This window comes from Lissotriton vulgaris, chromosome 2_2 (genome assembly GCF_964263255.1).
Source record: "Lissotriton vulgaris chromosome 2_2, aLisVul1.2, whole genome shotgun sequence".
NCBI lineage: Eukaryota > Metazoa > Chordata > Amphibia > Caudata > Salamandridae > Lissotriton > Lissotriton vulgaris.
In genome coordinates this window covers 76,243,696-76,262,835 of record NC_141688.1, presented here as the reverse complement: position 1 = coordinate 76,262,835, position 19,140 = coordinate 76,243,696, and the positions used below count along the sequence as shown (strand labels likewise).

Here is a 19,140-nt window from a genome sequence, read left to right as displayed (position 1 = left end):
CCTCATTCTCACACATAAGTTCAATATAGTTATCCTCACGGAAACATTGTTTAACATCTCAGCCCATCTTATCATAGATCTACTAGTTCCACCTAGTCACAATGCCATACAACTAGACAGAACAGGGAAAATGGGTGGTGGAATAACATGCAACTACCGCAATACTTTATCATTACGCCAATTGGAAACAATGGATGTAGCAGCATATGAATATCTTGGCATCAATATATCCTGCAACAACAAAGGTATTTGTAATCTACATGCCTTCTATCACCCTCTGGGTGATAACCCGGAGTTCATCGAACAAATTATGGAAATCTTAACAATAAATATTAATCATCAAGGGCCCCAGATATTCCTGGGTGATTTAATTCTGCACTGGAATTACCTAAATGACCCCTCAGTAAATAGCTTAAAATCCTTACTATTAAACTATGAGATGCCCCAAATCTGCGACAGTCCCACACACAATAAGGGAGAGACTTTGGACCTTCTAATCTCTAAGTCGGACACTAGCTCCTTAGAGTCTGTTACGGCATGTGATTGGTCAGACCATTATCGCATCACCTTCCTCATCAACTTAAAGGAAATCCTTAGAAATGGCCAACTGAAGAAAATCAAACAGTGGAAAAGGAATCATAGTAATATAAGCCACAATGATCTAACCACTCTATGCAACAACTCCTTGATCCCACAGACCAATATAGAGGATGTCAACGACGTCACTGACTACTACAATAATTCGATACGAGATGTCATGGACTCTATTCTCCCCTACAACAGAAAAACCTCTCCACTAAAAACTCAAAGCCATGGTTTAACGACAACTTGAACACTGAAAGATGCAACCTAAGAACGGCAGAAAGAGCTTGGAAAGACTCCATCAATGAAATCACTAAAATGCTTAAGATCAATAAGGAACACATACAATCAAAGAATAAGACAGGCGAAAGCTAATTTTATCACAACCCAACTCAACCAGGCCTGAAATAGGCAAACAAAACTATTCAAAATAGTCAAACAGCAATCATGTAACGCATCAAACCCCAAAGACTCCGGACCTAGTACCCTACCAAACTGCAAAGTACTAGCCACCTTCTTCAAGGATAAAACAACAAAGATAGAGAATGAACTTCAACTAGCGAAGGAACTACTACCGGCCCTCCCAGTTGACCTATTTCACAACTCCCAATCTAACCACCCTGCCTAACCTCCAAAAATAATGCCACTTGGAACGCTTTCTCCCCAATCAGGGAACAGGAAATCTACAATATTCTCATCTTTAAACCCATCTAACCACTTCACGGACCCTCTACCTCCCAGTATATTCAAATAGACCAAAACCTGGTCAAAGATGTAAACGCCTCTCTACGCTAAGGCACTGTCCCAGACTGCCTAAAAATCGGTCAAGTAACACCCGTTATAAAAAAAACTATGGAAGACTGCTCTGACCCTAACAACTTCCGGCCCATCTCCAACATCCCTACACTCGCAAAGCTCTTAGAATAATGTGTATAGAAACAACTCTGCATTCACATAGAAAACTTTCAACTACTCAATCAATCCCAATCAGGCTTCCGTCAAGATCACAGCACAGAATCAGCCCTTACCCATATTGTAGAAGACATTCTAAAAATACTGGACAAGAACGTATCATGCCTTTTAATATTGCTTGATTTATCTGCTGCCTTTGACACCGTGAAACACAACACCCTACTAAAACTACTGGAACAAAGAATGGGCTTATCAGAGGCCGTATTACAATGGTTCGCTTCTTTCCTCCAAAACAGATCCTTATGAGTCAAAATGAATCAATCTCTATCTAAGCCACAAGCGATAACTCTTGGTGTTTCTCAAGGATCCGCTCTCTCCCCCATTCTCTTTAACTTATTCCTGGAAACACTAGCAAACCCTCTAAAATCAGCTAACATCCACTACCATATGTACGCTGATGACACCCAGCTACATCTCAAAATTGCCTCTCCAGATGACATTATATCCCTCAATTCTATCCTACAAAATACACACCTCTGGCTCACGGTTAAGCACCTCGAATTCAACACTGCTAAAACTGAATTTCTTCTCATCTCTCCACAAATTAACAACATCAAGATTGATCTGTGGCTGAATCATCTTACAGCCCTCAAATGCTCGCCCCACATCATAGACTCTGCCAGATCCTTAGGTATTATATTAGACAAACACCTAAATATGCAGTCACATTAGTGCTGCCACCAAAGGAGCAAACTACTAACTGAGCATTCTGCAGAAACTGAAACCATACCTACCTCATGAAGATCTAAAACCATCAGTACAAGCCCTAGTATTACCCAGATTGGATTACGGTAGTGTCGCACTATGTGCCTTACCTAAATACAAATTAGCACCACTAAGAGCCTCTCTCAATGCAGAGGCAAGACTTATCATCTGAACTAAAAGAAATGCACACATCTCACCAGCCATAAAAACCTTAAATTGGCTACCATATGAAGCAAGAATCCAACTGAAATTGTTTGCGTGATGCACAAAGCGCTACACTTCAACACCCCCAGTTACCTGGCACAAAAGCTAGAAAAATCAGGGGGCCGCAGATCTTCACGAAGTGCGTGCACCTTGTTGCTGAAACCCCAACGAACTCACAAAAAGAAAACAGTGGCTTGAACAGTCTCGGCTGTCGCTCCGCTGGTCCTTCGCCTAATTTCCTCCACCCACGCCTTCAAAAGAGAAGCCAAGTCATATCTACTAAGTTCTTACCCTAAATCAACATATCAATGACATTGAATAGATTCTGAAAGCAAACTCTTATGTAGACTATCCTGCCTTGTACGCGCTTTATTCTACTCCAACCACTGTTAGCCTATTCTTAATTGTTGATTTTTTTTGTCTCACCCATATGTTTGTATGTTGATAACACGATTAGCACTTGGTGTGATCTCCATGTAAAGCGCTCTGATACCTTAGAGGATCACGTTTGCGCTATACAAAACTTTCTAAATAAATAGTGATCTTTCTGATGTCCACCTTGACATTGTTTTGCAGAACATGCTACTGGGTTGTGCAGATCCTATGAAGATAAACAGAGCCCCCTACAGGACAGACTGCGAGACTGTAGTTTACGACGTAAGTTAAAATCTCCTGGGAAGAGGCGTGGGGTAGTCTGATCCAGGGGAATAAACTGCTTAACTGCACCTTCCAATTCGAGTTTTCGGAGGCTCCACACTTTTAAACACTAGTGCTATACGGTACCACCATTCCAGTACTTTGTAACTACAAGTTAACCTCCAAGGAATGGGTTATAAATATGTGGACCCAGTTTATGTGAGCCGAATCCTGCACATTAATCTCTATTTCATGCAGATGAAAGCACATAGTTGGTAGAAAATGGGGAGGGGGGTTGAGGATGGGGATATGGAGTATAATGGACCAGGAAACAGTGGGATAGCAAGAGGGAGTTCTTTTCCTTCCCCTCCCTCCACTTGTAACTAATTGGGCCCTATGGCTGCCTCTGTTTTCGATCTTTCTGGTCATGCTCTGTCCGTATTTCTCCCTTGCCTTTTTACTCTTTCTTTCATTCATGTGCCTCGAATCCTATTCTCTTTTTCATTAATTTGCTCTCACAAGCTATACCTGTCCGTGTTTATGGTGGTCTTGTTGTATCCCCACTTGCTGTTGTGGCACATGCTGCTGTGCCCACAATTTGGTATTTCTCATGTCCTCTGTTACAGTAACCATCACTGCCTCACTTGGCCAAGCTGAGTCACAATTCTGCAGGTTCTTAACCTTCACAGTTTCAGAGAACAGGAAACAAATTATTCCAACATCTATGGTTGTGAAGTGGGAACTTATCTTTTTCTTTTAATAAAACAAAAACAATTTGGGTGATTTCAGCACAGTCCGATCATAATCTCTTCAAGGGTTATGTATTATAAATGCATGCAGGCAGTAGCCTTGTGTCAATGGGGATGCTGTGGGCTAACATCCTGGTTTTAGTTAATCCACTATCTGTCTATTCTTGTAGAAGCCACAAAAAAGTGATTTTTCAATTAATCTAAAACATAGGGGTGGGTAGCAAACAGTAAATTTATAAGTTGACTGAGAAAGAAGGAACCGTATTCCCTAATGCAAAGTAGGATAGCACAATCTGACTATTTTTCTCTAGAATTCCACTTTCTTTCCAGAGACACGATCTAAAAACTCACCCTTAAAGTTGTATTATTTTATAAAACGGATTCCTTTCTGTATTTCTCACCAGGCTTAATTGGAGCCTTCCAATCTACGGAGTTCCACATCTATAATTACCAAAAATTACGTTTGTGAAAAGGGGTTGGAGGGACACTTTTCCTAAATACTGATAACTCAATGAGACGTGGAGGCAGCCTGCTACTGAAGTGAAGTTAGTAGACGGAGTAGTTAAAGACTCACTTCTTGACTTTCATTACTTATTTTGGAGGCTTTATAATCATATGAGCTTCTCTCCTGAATATTTGTGCACCATGGACTTTATAGTAAGCCCCTCAACAAAACATCATCCCTTTTTCTCACTGATTTAAGTCTCTCCTGTTCATGCGTCCACTTATGTTTCTGAATTCCATTGCTTTCCCCTTCTTCCTCCTCATCCAGGCATTACACACTGCTGATAATTTGGTATACATCACATTTCCTTCTGTCAATTTGTCTTCTGATTGTCTCTTTCGCCGTCACTCTTATCTAATTTCTTCTTCTTGTCTCTTACCTTCTGTTTTTCTGTTCTTTCCAAACGCTGTGCCCTGTCTCGACCTCATTTCCATTGGATCCCACCCTTATTCAATGTTTTGTTGTATTGTCTTTTCTCACACCCTGTTCTGTGACCCCCCCCCCGCACTCATCATCTGTTTTTTCTTAGCATCATCCTTAGTCTCTTTAATCTCTTAAATACCTCAATTTTCTCATTCTCTTGTACCCTCAGTCCCTCCCCCGTCTGTCACCGATATTCTTATCAATCATGGTCTCCTTCATCTGCTCCATAGTGTCCCGCTTGGACTCTGCGTCGTGGCGAGTGGATTATACACTGAGCTCAAGTGTGTTAGCACAAGTGAATGAGCCATTGATCCACCTAAAGTTCAACCTGCGAGATGGTGAAGGGAGTCTGCAGCCAGTGGATATGACCGTCTCTGCAGAGAAGTTCAGGGTTCTTTTAACAGGTGGGTGGATGCAACTGAAGGCATTCTCACATATATATGCAGCAGTAGAAAAATCCAAGTGAATCACATAGCCTGCATTATACTTATGGCTACAACATCCTGTTTCACAAATCCATGATAACTTAACACATTTTGACTTATTTTGTGCTTTATACATTTCCAAACTAAAAATATATTCATAAATGCCTCCTGCTCGCTCTGAAAGAAACGTATTTTGAGCTAAAGACACATGTCCAGCTCAGAAGTAACTTGAGAAAGATAAAGGTAGATGGGTCATCTACCCATTAAATTTGCAAGAGAAGTGCTCCCACCACACCAATGTAAGCACTTTTAGTGAAAAGATCTTCACTAGTTGGCATCTCTCTCAATAATATTGAATGTGTTTAGCAGACAGCAGAAGTGGTGTCTTCACTGTCCTGGTGTGTCTGTAATCCAACCACCAAATGTTAAATAATGTTCCTAATCTGTATAGTCTTGAGAGCATTCATCAGTATAGTCTGAAGGGTATCAATCAATCAAAAATAGCTTTATTCGATTGTTGAATAGCAATCATAAAAGCTTCTAGTTATAACACATATAAAAAATTTCATGTAAAAATTGATAATAAAAAACATTACATATAATCACATTAAATATTACAGTATTACAATCTTAAAAATATATAACCATCATTACTGTGCAAGACAAAGCATTCAAGTAAACATAAGTTTCCTAAGATAAAACACTTTTTTCAAAAAGGCTATAATTCTTAGAACACCATTTTCATTATCTAATAATTGTAATGACAGTAGAGCAGGGCAACATTGGCGTAATCCAGATTGTTTTAAAATAGGGACCAAAAACAACCGCCTGTCAGAGAAAAATTTACAAAATAAAGTAACATGAATCGTCGTTTGGGGGAGATATTATCACAAGGACATGGCCGGAGATCATGTTTCCAATCATTAATACCGGGGAAAGTGACTAATGTATGAAAGATCCTCAGCCTAAAACGGGTTAATAAGAACCTGTCATAGGCACCGGGCACAAAGGATAAGTAGGGTTGAATATTAAAAGTAGTTAAAATCAGTTGATTGTGCAGGACAGAGGGCATTAAAATCTCAGATGTCATTCTCAGGGTATCCAGCAGCATTAGACACTCTTTCCTCCGATCCTTTCTGGTTACTGCCTTAATAGAAGAAGGATTTAAAAAATACTGTAAATGGCCCAAATCCTTAAAAAAATCGTGAACATATCTCAGCCAGGGAATCCTCATTGCTCCTTCCAGTTTCATAATGTCTGAAAGGGTATCTATGTTCAATTTTGTTTCATCTTTCGACTATAGCCTGTGACACAATAGCACAGGCTCTGACCTGATTAAATCAGAGATAAACTGGAGGCCTAATTCAGCGTGGCAAATACACCCTGAGGTACCACTTGGAATGGCTAAAATGTATTTTAGAAAAGAGTTTTCAACTGTCTGTATGGGGGTGAGGTTGGCAAACCCCCATACCCACTTCCATAAAGAACTGCAGAAACACACTTTGCCTTGTATGTTTTTTTTTAAACTTTATTTATAACTTTTTTCCATACAAAGTGAGTAGGCATTTAGCAAGGCATTTCATCAATACTGCATATACGGTCAAAATCAATACAGTGGGGAACATTTGGAAGGTCAGTCCCGTACATGTATAGTCAGGAAGTGGGGGATGTTCAACCAAGAAAATGTGCAATCGTTAGACATAGAACCAGCAATCATATAGAAAAGGTGGCCAAACCTTAATATCCTGAAACAGTACCTGCACTAGAGCAGGTCAATCAACATCCTCCACAGATTTAGATGATGACGTTATCCGACGACATGTCCAAAACTATTGTACAGTATCTCCTCCCCCAGGACCTTCCAGTGGTCCTGCATCATATTGATCCCCACTACCCTCATTGTCTGCCTCTTGTTGTAGTGTGTATTTCTGGAGCGGTCCCCAGATATCTTTGGGCCTAGATTTAATAGGTTGTAATTCAGCATATATTGTGTGTTGACCCAAACTTCCAGCGAGTGTGCCTCAAGATGTAAGGAAGCCTTGTTATGCACAGCAGCTCAGTTTCGACCCAGTTTGGGAGGATTAATGAAGGATATTGATTCCGAGGAGTAGGAGCCTCACCTAATGGCGGCCATTCCACTCGTGCGCCCCCCTTTGCCTTGTATGTTTTAATTAATTCCTCAGGAGGTCTTTTGCCCAATTTCCTGGCAAATATAGTAAGGGCAGAAGTATTGCGTGGAAGAGCCAATTTTTTTAATGCTACAGCTTGTACCCAGGAATCGTTCTGGGAGAAAAGGATACCCAGGTAAGAGAATTTTTTAGTAGCCTCAATCTGTTGTCCTGCAATAAAAATATCTGTGTTTATCTTAAAATCTCTACCATAGCGCATAGTGAAGGTATTTGAAGAGTTAACCCTTAAACCCAGTTCTTTCATAATGAGGGTAAAACTATCCACGACGCGCTGTAGTCCCACCTGTGTACGTGACAATCAGGACAGCGTCGTCTGCGTACAAGAGGGCTGGGATTGGGCGGCCAGCTACTTGAGGAAAATCCTGGTTAACTTTACATAAGGCTTCCTCAAGCTGATTTATATACAAATTAAAAAGGAATGAAGCCAGGACACAGCCCTGCCTGACTCCACTCCTAATCAAAAATGCGGCCGATCACTCTCCCTTCAAGCCGGAGAGTACGCGTGCCTTAGCGTCACTATAAAAACGTTTAAGAAAATAAAAAATATTCGCATCAACCCCCAAATCTCCCAGCAATTTCCATAATTTCGAGTGGACCACACAGTTGAAAGCGGCTGAGAGGTACACAAAAGCTAAAAACAGGTTCCCTTTCTTGGCCCTCGTGTATTTCCCCACCAACAGAGAGAGGTTCAGACCCTGTTCTTCTGTTCCTAAACCAGCTTGGAAGCCATATTGCACATCTGATTGGATCGAATTTTCATCAGCCCAATCCAATAAGCTCTCTAATATGACTCGGCCTGCTACCTTTGTGATAGAATCCAACAAAGAGATTGGTCTGTAACAACCCGGGTCATTCCTGTCTACTTTTTTGAAGATAGGCACAATGGTAGACTCTACCCAAGTGGGTAGGAAACCAACGTTACAACTTGCGTTAAGCACCTGCACAAGAAGAGGCCCCCACAGAGGAATAATTGATTTAAATATGTATATGCGGACATCATCTGGTCCAGGAGCCTTACCGCCCTGGCTGGCGTTAGGCCTTCTCAACTTCCTCCAAGGTAAACACTAAATCCTTGGAGTGAGGAGAAGCATTTATATCTCAAGCCTCTACTGAGAATTCTTCTCCTGCATATACCTGAGTAAAGTGCTTTATCCATTGATTCTCCATGATTGCTATCTCAATTGTAGGGCCTGTATCGTTTGATAAAAATGGTGTTATAATTGCCTTCCAGAAACCTGCTCTGTCATTATTTACTGAGGCCTCCAGAGCCTCCTTCCTTATCATGTTTTTCTTATCTCTAATCGCTTGTTTGTAAACCAGTCTAGCTCATCATTAATATTTCTTGACTTTCTGTACAATTCTTTTTTTAACAGTGAGCAGGCTTGAGTACACTTCGAATCAAACCACCCACTCTGGGCTCTCTTTCTCTTATGTTGCCTAGAGAGAGACTCTCTGATTACTTAAGTAATTGTTTGAAAAGACGCTAATAAAACAGCAGCGATAATATCTTCACTGAGGCATATCTTTATATCTGAATTGCATTTGACAATTACTGTTTTAAGAATCTCAGCTTGGTCCACCATGGCCCATCGCAGGGAGTAAATATTGGTGCTTGCGATTGTTAAGTTCTCTAGTAATTAATCACTATTGTTAGTCCCTAAAATTTTCTCAAATGTCAGTGTGACAGTTATACAGAGAGGAAAGTGGTCACTAAGTGAGTTATCAGATATGTGAAAGGAGTGGAGTCTAGATGCAAAGATAATAGAGGCTAACATAAAATCAATGGTAGAGCAACAACCCCGACCATTAAATGTTGGCGGCATGGGAGCTGGTGATGCACATTATTCATTAACAGACCCAAGGTCAAAGCTATTAATACATTCATTCAACTGTTCCCCTAAGGCAGTATGACTGAAATGTGAAGAGCATGCACCTTCTTCACATAGAGCCCCACATAAGTTGTTTTCAGCATTTACACACAACATACAATTAAAGTCCCCCACCAAAAGTAACATTATATCACTCCTTTTACTTTTGCTTAAGAGAGTCAATGATTTAGACATGTTCTTGATCACGGTACACACTAAGCCTGGGGGAATATTATTGTAAAAGTTGACCAGGGGTATGGAGAACATTGAATCCAGCTCCAGAACTAGTAATTATCATTAGCAAACTCAGTTATCAGCTTTAAACTCAAAGTGTTAGATAAATACACACACAGACCACCCGTAGCTCTTCAGCTCCGACCTTCAACCGCTGGGATATGATAAGTCCTATACCCATTTAAATGGATCGCTTTCTTGGTCCAGGTCTCCTGGAAGCAAAGAACTTCATATTGTAAGACAAAATCCCACCATAATTGTATATTTAGTTTCGATCGAAATCCAGCAATGTTCCAAGATACAATGTGACCGCTGAACGGTCAATAACAGGTGTGAGAGGTATAGAAGAGTTTACACCCTCTATTGGGATCGTGATAGCATGTACTAATTGAGTATGGTCATTAGGGACAGCCTGGACTCTATGTGAAGGCTCATTGCTAGAATCATAGGGCACTTGCTCCCTCTCACCATCATATCTCTGAATATCACCAGTTTCATGCAATCCCGTAACATGATTGAATTTTACACAAGACTCAAAGCAGAGTCAATCATTGTCTTCCAGGCCACTTAAAGTCTCGAAACGATTATGTGTAGGTAGCCAATATCTTGGCTGCCTAATTTCCAGGTGGTTTTCTGGTGCACATTGAGGACCTAAGTTCATTACAGGCTCTAAGGGGCGTTAGAAATATCCTATATCTCCATTCATAAAATTGTGCACAAAAAGGATCCTTGTTTGTATTTTTTTCATATTTGAATTTCATGGGGATACAGAATCACCAAGAAAGAAATGTGTTTATACCTAAACCTATCTAGCTATTCCCTCAAGGGAGCCGGCTAATTTAATTCACATCTTACTATGGTACCTCCAAAAAGCAACACATTCTTCAATGTGTGCTTGAAACAGGCATGCCAAAAATATTGCAAAATATGTAAACATATAATCAAAGTAGCACTTAAGGTACTCTTCGTACGTTGCGCCGTTTAAACAAAAGTCAAACAGAGAAAAATCTCCTGATTACCTGCCTACATAAATTGCAATTTACATATTACATACATACTAATCAAAAGTTGGCCAACGCAAATCTAAGCCACAGTAAGTGTTACTAAACTACCTTACCAAACAAAGGCATCAAAACCAACAGCAAGTGCCGCAGAACGACTCTTACCAAACAAATGGTTGTCCAAATTCTAACTGGTAAGTTCTGAATGACCTAACTGTCTTTTTTAGAATACTCATGCCAAAAAGGTTCTCAGTCAGGGGTGACATCATGTGGAGAATCAAAATCAGGAAGATCAGAAATATACTGGGCTGCAGAGATAGAGAATCCCCAGAATCTGTTCCCCTAAGGCAGTATGACTGAAATGTGAAGAGCATGCACCTTCTTCACATAGAGCCCCACATAAGTTTTTTTTCAGCATTTACACACAACATATAATTAAATTCCCCCACCAAAAATAACATTTTATCTCTCCTTTTACTTTTGCTAAAGAGAGTCAATGATTTAGACATGTTCTTGATCACGGTACACACTAAGCCTGGGGGAATATTATTGTAAAAGTTGTCCAGGGGTATGGAGAACATTGAATCCAGATCCAGAACTAGTAATTATCATTAGCAAACTCAGTTATCAGCTTTAAACTCAAAGTGTTAGATAAATACACACACAGACCACCCGTAGCTCTTCAGCTCCGACCTTCAACCGCTGGGATATGATAAGTCCTATACCCATTTAAATGGATCGCTTTCTTGGTCCAGGTCTCCTGGAAGCAAAGAACTTCATAGTGTAAGCCATTATTGCACAGAGTACCTCCTTAGTAGAATCCTGTCCTGTCCTCCTCAGTAGATTTCTGTCTCCTGACAAGATCACTCCCTCAGATAGCCACTTCTCTGATGAGGTCCACGTTGGAGCGCCATTTGTAGAAATCAAAAAAGGTTCCTAGGGTTCCCACTGATACTTGGTCCTTTTAAACCAACAAAGAAGAAATTGGCACAGAAGCTGAAATATAAAAGTTACATCTTTAATAACCTCAAATGAGTGAGACTACGTCACACAGAAGCCTTAGCAACTGAATGAGGCAGTCTGAGGAGTGCAGAAAACAGAGGCCTTATATATGCTTAGGATTACATAGTCCGCATAGGACCAAGGGGCAGTCCTGGCTCATGTAAGCATGCAAAATGACTAAGATGGGCACACAAGATCTGCTTGCTCAACAAAGTGGTAGGAGAGTTACTTCTCCATACATTGGCAAAAATAGCCTGACAGTTATACTAGAGAAGCAGGTGCATTCTACTAGCTAGGCCCTTGGTGGAAGATGCTAAATATAGTTTGTCCAAAGGCAGATTTTAAGAGCAGTTAACAGCAAAGAACTTCATATTGTAAGACAAAATCCCACCATAATTGTATATTTAGTTTCGATCGAATTCCAGCAATGTTCCAAGATACAATGTGACCGCTGAACGGTCAACAACCGGTGTGAGAGGTATAGAAGAGTTTACATGGCAAACAAAATGGCTGCCAGAAATACAAAATGGCTTTTACAAAGCCGATAAGATAACTTCTAAATACAAGATGGCTTCTGCTAATGCTAACCCATTGCTGCCAATTTACAACAACCTCTTAATGACTTTGGAGAAGAGCCAACCCATCTGATCCTACGGTTCATTTTAAACTCCGAAAAGAGGTGATCTTTCAGACCAGTCCTAGTAGTAAGGAAGTGGAGTGCCTTATTCCTTAGGGTTGACCAGTGTTCATATACATTAGATGCCAAAGGAGGAACATTGGCCAGAACAACCGTATATGGGGTAGCTTCTCGGGGTTAATTTAAATTTTGTGATGAGTTGTAGAGGTTCTCACAATGTCCCTGTTGATTTATATCATTTGCAGCTGCATCATTACTTCCCCCTTCCATCCCCCTTGTGATTACTCTGCTTGCTATGCGAGCAGGATTATTTGCATTTGATATAATAGTCACATCCTTGCACTTCTTTTGCTCAGTCGTTGCAGGATTAGAAGACGGGCCTGCAGTACACTCTTTCGCTTTAGAAGATAGCAAGCATACTGTTGGTTTAGTAGCAGCTGTCTGTACCAGTTGATGGGTGCCTTGCACCAACTCCTCAACTTTTACTAGCCACGCTTCTATGTTCGAAATTTTTAAATGAATGGGCTTCAAAAGGTTCGACATCAGAGACTCTAGTTTACCCCAGAAGTTCTCATTCTGCAATAGGTTCTCAAGATTGTTTACTTTGTTCTGCTCAATGGAGCTTGCTGAGTGCTCCATAGGTTTGCGTGCACCTTCAACCGATTTCCCTTTCTTCCCCCGTGCACATGTAACAGCCTTACTCTGCTTAGAGATATTTTTACCTTTTCCTTTAGCGATATTTAATGAAGATTCTTCATTTTGTACATGCTTGCGTTTGCATTTTGCCTTTTGCCCTCTAGTTGTAACTGTTGGCCTAGTAGGGCTGATTTCAGGAGATGTTAATAAAACAGTGTTCGTAACTGAGTCTGTTATAAATTGTACAATCCTAATAGTGGCGAAATCTTACTATTAGGTGCTGTGTTTGATACCGTAAGTGTGGGAGTCAGGGATTGTCTACTCTGAGGAAGTGGCGGTTCAAATGAGAATCTACACTCCGTAAGCTGGATTTCATGGATGAGGACAGATTCTGCCCTCAACAGAAAAGCGTCTAATGTCCCTGCCACAGACCTTCCTTTGCCTTTACTCATGGTTGGGCCCGAACACATTTCCAAAGGTGTTACACAAAATAAAGATGTACGAAAATTAGAGTCCCATACTCAATCCAGCAACTTAGGAGGATAGCCTAACCCTACCTCCAACTGCCTCTAACGGGCACCCAAGCCCTGTAGTGAGAACCTCTTGTTGATAGTTCTCGCAATTGTTCTCGCAATGTGTGGCAGAACTGCTGCGTAGAGAGCTGGAGAATATAGTCCCCTGTCGCCCCAAATGATGGAAGCAAGATAGCATCGTCCGGTGCTACTTGCTGCTGTAAACCGTAGCTTAAAGCAGACAAGATGGCAGACAATAAATGGGTTTGGACACAAACAAAAAATAACAATAATAGGGACAATAATTAAATGATTACATTTCAATGCAGCAGCACTAACCAAGTCATTAGGAGCACGGATCGTCCAATATAAGGGGGATGGCCCTGCCCTGCCTCCTCCTGGTTACGACGGGCCTGCTGGGAAAGGTAGTCCCGCCTGCTCGTGTCCGGTCCCGCTATCCCAAGACTTCGCGGGTGGACAGCGTCGCGGTCCTCAGGATCTGCTGCCAAAAGAGGGGAGTGAAATCCCCACAAGACAATGTGCCTCCAAGTTGTTGAGGCGTCCCACGCTGCGGGAGCCTCCGAGCGTTCTTAAGCGCCTCCTGACGCTTTTGTATGATGCGGCAGTAAAGTGCCAGCCGGTGATGCTGGGAGAGGTAGCCCCGCCTGCTCGTGTCCGGTCCCGCTATCCCAAGACTTCGGGGGTGGACAGCGTTGCAGTCCTCAGGATCTGCTGTCAAAAGAGGTGAGTGAAATCCCCACAGGACAATGTGCCTCCAAGTTGTAGAGGTGTCCCACGTTGCGGGAGCCTCCGAGCGTTCTTAAGCGCCTCCTGACGCTTTTGTATGATGCGGCAGTAAAGCGCCAGCCGGTAATACTGGGAGAGGTAGCCAAGCCTGCTCGTGTCCGGTCCCGCTATCCCAAGACTTCGCGGGTGGACAGCGTCGCAGTCCTCAGGGTCTGCTGCCAAAAGAGGCGAGAAATTCCCACAAGACAATGTACCACCTAGTTGTAGAGGCGTCCCAAGAGTATTCATCAGTGTACTGTAAAAAAATCAATGATCATACCAGATTTATCTCCCCCCTCCTAAAGGTTATAGGCTGCAAATTTCTCCCCCCCAATGGCCTATCGGGGGGTGGTTTTTAGAGGTAGAATAGTAACCTGGTTGGAAATAGCGCAATCATCTTCTTACCATGGAGTATTCCTGTTGCTGCATTGTACCTCACATACCTAAATCTGCTTAGAATTCAGGTTATCATCACAGCAATGGTTATTAAAAGCTAGTACTGCTTGAAAGAAAAGCAGGCTTACTCTATAAAGTCACATCTGGTCATTAATGAGAAAAATTGGCACAAGTTTTTACCACATGCTGTGGAGGCACTGGAAGCACAATCAATATCATGATCCATGTGACTGGTCCGACCACCAAGCCATCGCCTTCCTACTACCTGGCACCCACAAGACAAAGGCACCGCACATCCGGTAATTTCCAAACGCTGAGTCAGAGACACCAAGAACCTGGACCACAGTAGAGACTCGCTGCAAAACAGACCTTCCCCCCCCTCGCATATTACTATGGTCAGTGACCTCAATGAGCACTACTCTGCGACTATGTCGAACATTCTGGATGACATAGCCCCACTAAAACTAAAAAGAACCCAAGTCAAAGACAGATACCCCTGGTTCAATGGTCCCCTCAACAACGATTCCTCCAGCAATCTGAAAGAATCTGGAGACTGCACCCCTCTGCCACTCATCTAAAACTTCTCTGCCAGGCTAGAAATGCCTACAATAAGAACATCCTCAACTAAAAAAAATGATTCTTCAGATCTTAATTGGGGAACGCCAAGAACAGACTCGGCAAGCGCTTCAAACTGGTTAAATACCAATCCAATAAGCTGGTCAAAACACAGAAAGAAACACCCAAGTCTCTAATATCATCTGAGGATTCTTCTTCTTTTTCGCTGACTTAGGGAACAATCTTAGTTCTGCCACATACTCTCAACCCCTCCCTGACTAGCCTCCTCCTTCCACGCTGCTCTCACTGGTTTCACCTAAAAATCTAGCACACTGGACCGACTTTAATCTCTATGACAAAGACTCTGTCTCTAAAATCCTCCCTAGCCTAACAACCATTTCAATGACCCGCTCCCATCAAACTGCCTAGCTGCCGACACCCAATCCATTGTTCCTAGCTGTACTGCAATAATCAATGCCTCACTCCGCCAGGGCTCGATTCCCGACTCTCTGAAAGCTGGCCAAGTCCTCCCCATTTTGAAAAAGCCGTTGCTGCATCCAGAATCCCCTGGCAACTTCAGACTTATCTCCAACATCCCTCTTTTAGCCAAAGTGTTGGAGAAGTGTGTGCAACAGCAGCTAAGTCAACACATCAACAACTTCCACCTACTCAATGGCTTTCAATCCGGATTCTGACCGGGACATAGCACTGAAACTACCATGCTCCACATCGTTGATGCCCTCCGAGCCCTTGACCGAGGCATAACCTGTTTACTTATCCTCTTAGATCTATCCTCGGCCTTCGACACGGTCAACCATGAAAAACTACTCGAACGGCTCAAACTCAGGAAGGGATTGGACGGCTCTGGTCTAGAATGGTTTAGGTCCTTCCTCCAAAACTGATCACAGAGATTCCTAATTAATAGCAACCTGTCTGCTCCCTCTCGGGTCAAGGTTGGAGTCCCTAAAGGATCAACCTTGTCCCCCATCCTCTTTAACCTTTACCTGGAACCGCTTTCTGATGTTTTAAGCACAGCAAATATCTCCTACCATATGTATGCAGACGACAATCAGATCTACATCAAAACCTGTGCTTATGAAAGCTGTAGCAGCACTGTTGGAGACCGGTCATTAACAAAAGACATAGACTGATACATTTAAGACATTGCTTAATTTTAATAGCCTAGCGCCATATTTTACTGATGAAGCATTTATGAAGAATATTGTATATTTTAATATCTTCTGGCAGATATCGACTGTATTTTTATTTACAGATCTTTTTCTAAAACACATTTTCTATCTATGTAATTATTGCAATGATTTTAGGCAATTGTGCAGTAAATAAATTAATCCTAATACTGAATTTGCTTTTTAAGTATCCCAGGAATAGAGCAGATAAGCCTATTCTAGCCAGTGTTTTTGTACATAAATGTGTTGTAGTGCATCCTGGAACGGGAGTGTCAGGATTAAGGCAGAAGAGTGATATAAGTTCTTTACACAGTGTATTTTCATATCTTAAACCACCCTTCCATAGGAGTAATGAGTGTAAAGTTAATAAATGAGTGTAACAACGTTGTGGGCGGAACATAGAGTCGGAGCAAAGGTCATGCTTAAGACAGTGCATATCTATGGTGTCTCAGCACAAGACAAATTTATTGATTCCCTGATGGACCCATCATTCATTATTTCCTTCGGTGTGGGATTGATCTTTGGCCAGGATACCATCTCGCGTTTTACTCATGTTTTTTTTTCTGTTTCAGAGTTGAAGCAGGCCCAGGAGATGATGAACTCCCTGAACTGAAGAAAACATCCAACACACACCACAGCTTAGCCATGTTTGCTAACTCAGAATGTGTGCAGCATCGTCAAGAGGCAAAGCAGAGCTATCATCTGGGACCAGCCTTGTCTGCTGTACATCCTCAGCCATTTCACAGTGCCATATGTTAGTCAAAACTCTGCAGCCGGAACTCAGTTAGCAGGAAGGAATTGCACATTTGTGGAATTAATTTGCCTCACTGCCTGTCGGACCTTCTTACATTCCTCCATGTTTGAGTATCTACGTTGGGCGGCTCTTCGCCCCTGCAGGGAGATCAACATGCGCTACCGCGTGCAAATGGCTTCTTGACAGGGTCGCATTTGCATCCTTGGGTGTTTCATTCCTGTAAGTAGAGCCCGATCGATCTGCTTTGGTAAGGCCAGCATACGGAGGCATAACTGTCTTCTGGTGTACAACTGACGAGCGTCAGTGGACTCTCCGGTGCACAGCTGTTGTGTTATAGACATGGCAGTTTAGCCTGCCATCTCCAGTTTCTTCCTACCTATGACTGATAGATGCTCTGATTCTTGCAACCATCAGAACAGAGTATTTTACAAACTCATGTGCTGATGAACTCTCAAACTCGTAACAGGTTCAGCTTTTGAAACGCATTTTAATAGGAGGACAGTAGCAACCACTTGAAATTCAATTAATAAAATGTAAACCTTTTTGACAGACTCTCCTGTTGATCTGTGAGTTACTGAATTGACTAATCTGGCACCAAATTTGCTCATTCTAGGAATAGTAACTCCTATAAGTTAGCTCTTGGGTCAGAAGTAAGCCCATTATCACGTTTGCAAAGCCTCAATCTTGTCTATCCTGTCAGCCAACAGCCTTTTAGAAATTATACGCAGTGCCATGGATTACAGAATTCTTCACAGACGTTAACATTGAGTGTCTTGCAATTATGCTGTCATTAGAAATAGTGATTCCTTCCTAGAACACACAGTATGTGTTAGAATTAAGTCAGGAAAATAGACTTTTCTTATACGTGGAGCTCTAATCCATACTGAAGCCATCATTTATGTTTACTAATACTTGCTAGAGTTAAAGACCTGGCTAACATTTAAATTTGAGGAATTTATATTTTTATTTCGAAGAAAGGCTCTAGATCTCCCAATAGATGGTACTGATAAATCTGTGTCCTAATACACGGAGTTATCATCCATCTTGCTCCCAAGGGAATGATGTAGTCAGTGGTGACAGCATATTCTTTTTAGTTGAGAATTGCATCTATAGCTCTCTGAGATTCCAAAGAGCATCATTGTCCCATCCTGATCTGATAATAGCTACTATTAAATTGAAAAAACGTTCAAAGTCCATAGTTGTCTGTATTTTCTGTCAGAAAATATTAGTGCGCTATGTACCCGTCTGTCTCAAAGTAACAACTTGTATTTACAATATGTCATTACCGGGAATGCCTTTTTCTGTAAGCGCCCAGTTGACCTTTGCATAAAATGAGTTGAGCTTCTCATCATGGGGCACGATTACAGTTTACCAATATTCAATCATATGTAGAGCCTAACTAAGGATTGCATTACATTATTCAGAGTCCTCTAAGGACTGATAAATCCCCAAACCAAGTTCTCCTAGATAATTCTTTATGCCCCCCACTGTGCGACAGTCGGAATCACAAATAAGGGTGTTGACAGTCAATCAGGAGATCCTCGCTGTTTCATCCTTTAGTAGTCTGTAGATCCCCTATCTGGCTGTTTTTGAGGAGCTTTTATTCACTGACAAGATTTCCTTATAACCCAATCAAATAATGAATCAATCAATTAATCAGGGAATTGTAAGTGCTCAATCACCCGTGAGGGTGTCAAGCCGCTATGGAGGAGGGTGGGGGGTGGGGCGAGGGTCCGCAGATCTGTTTAGCCAAAGTGCCAGGCCTTGAGGGACTTCCTGAAGGTGTTCCGGGAGGGGGCGCGTCTGATGTCTGCCGGTAGCTAGTTCCAGGTCTTGGCTGCAATGTGAGAGTAGGATCTTCCACCTGCTCTGGCTCTGTGGATGCACGGGGTTTCGGACAGTGCGAGGTTGGAATAGGGAGGTTTCTTTTGGGTACGTGGAAGTGTATTCTGTCATTGAGGTATTTGGGTCCGTTGTTGTGTAGGCATTTGTAGGTGTGAGTGAGGATTTTGAAGGTGACTCTTTTCTCCACGGGGAGCCAGTGCAGTCTTCGTAGGTGTTGACTGATGTGTTCGTGTCAGATCTATCTGTAAGACATCTAAACCTAACAAGCTGCACAAGCAACAGCCACGAAAACCTGTGGTAAAGAGAATTAATGGGATTTCAGTGTCTTCTTTGATCT

General features: G+C 42.0%; 1 protein-coding gene across 2 annotated transcripts in view; it reads left to right on the top strand.

The window, feature by feature from the left end:
- The window catches only part of COMMD4 (COMM domain containing 4), a 47,627-nt gene extending 30,117 nt beyond the window's left edge, over positions 1-17,510 (top strand). For both annotated transcript variants that reach the window (XM_086959314.1, XM_086959315.1), the window contains 3 exons: positions 3,040-3,120; positions 5,007-5,180; positions 16,777-17,510. In XM_086959314.1, coding sequence (XP_086815440.1) covers positions 3,040-3,120; positions 5,007-5,180; positions 16,777-16,817 — 296 coding nt within the window. In that variant the 3' untranslated portion in view covers positions 16,818-17,510. The remainder of the gene's footprint in view (positions 1-3,039; positions 3,121-5,006; positions 5,181-16,776) is intronic.
- The last annotated feature ends 1,630 nt before the right edge of the window (positions 17,511-19,140 follow it).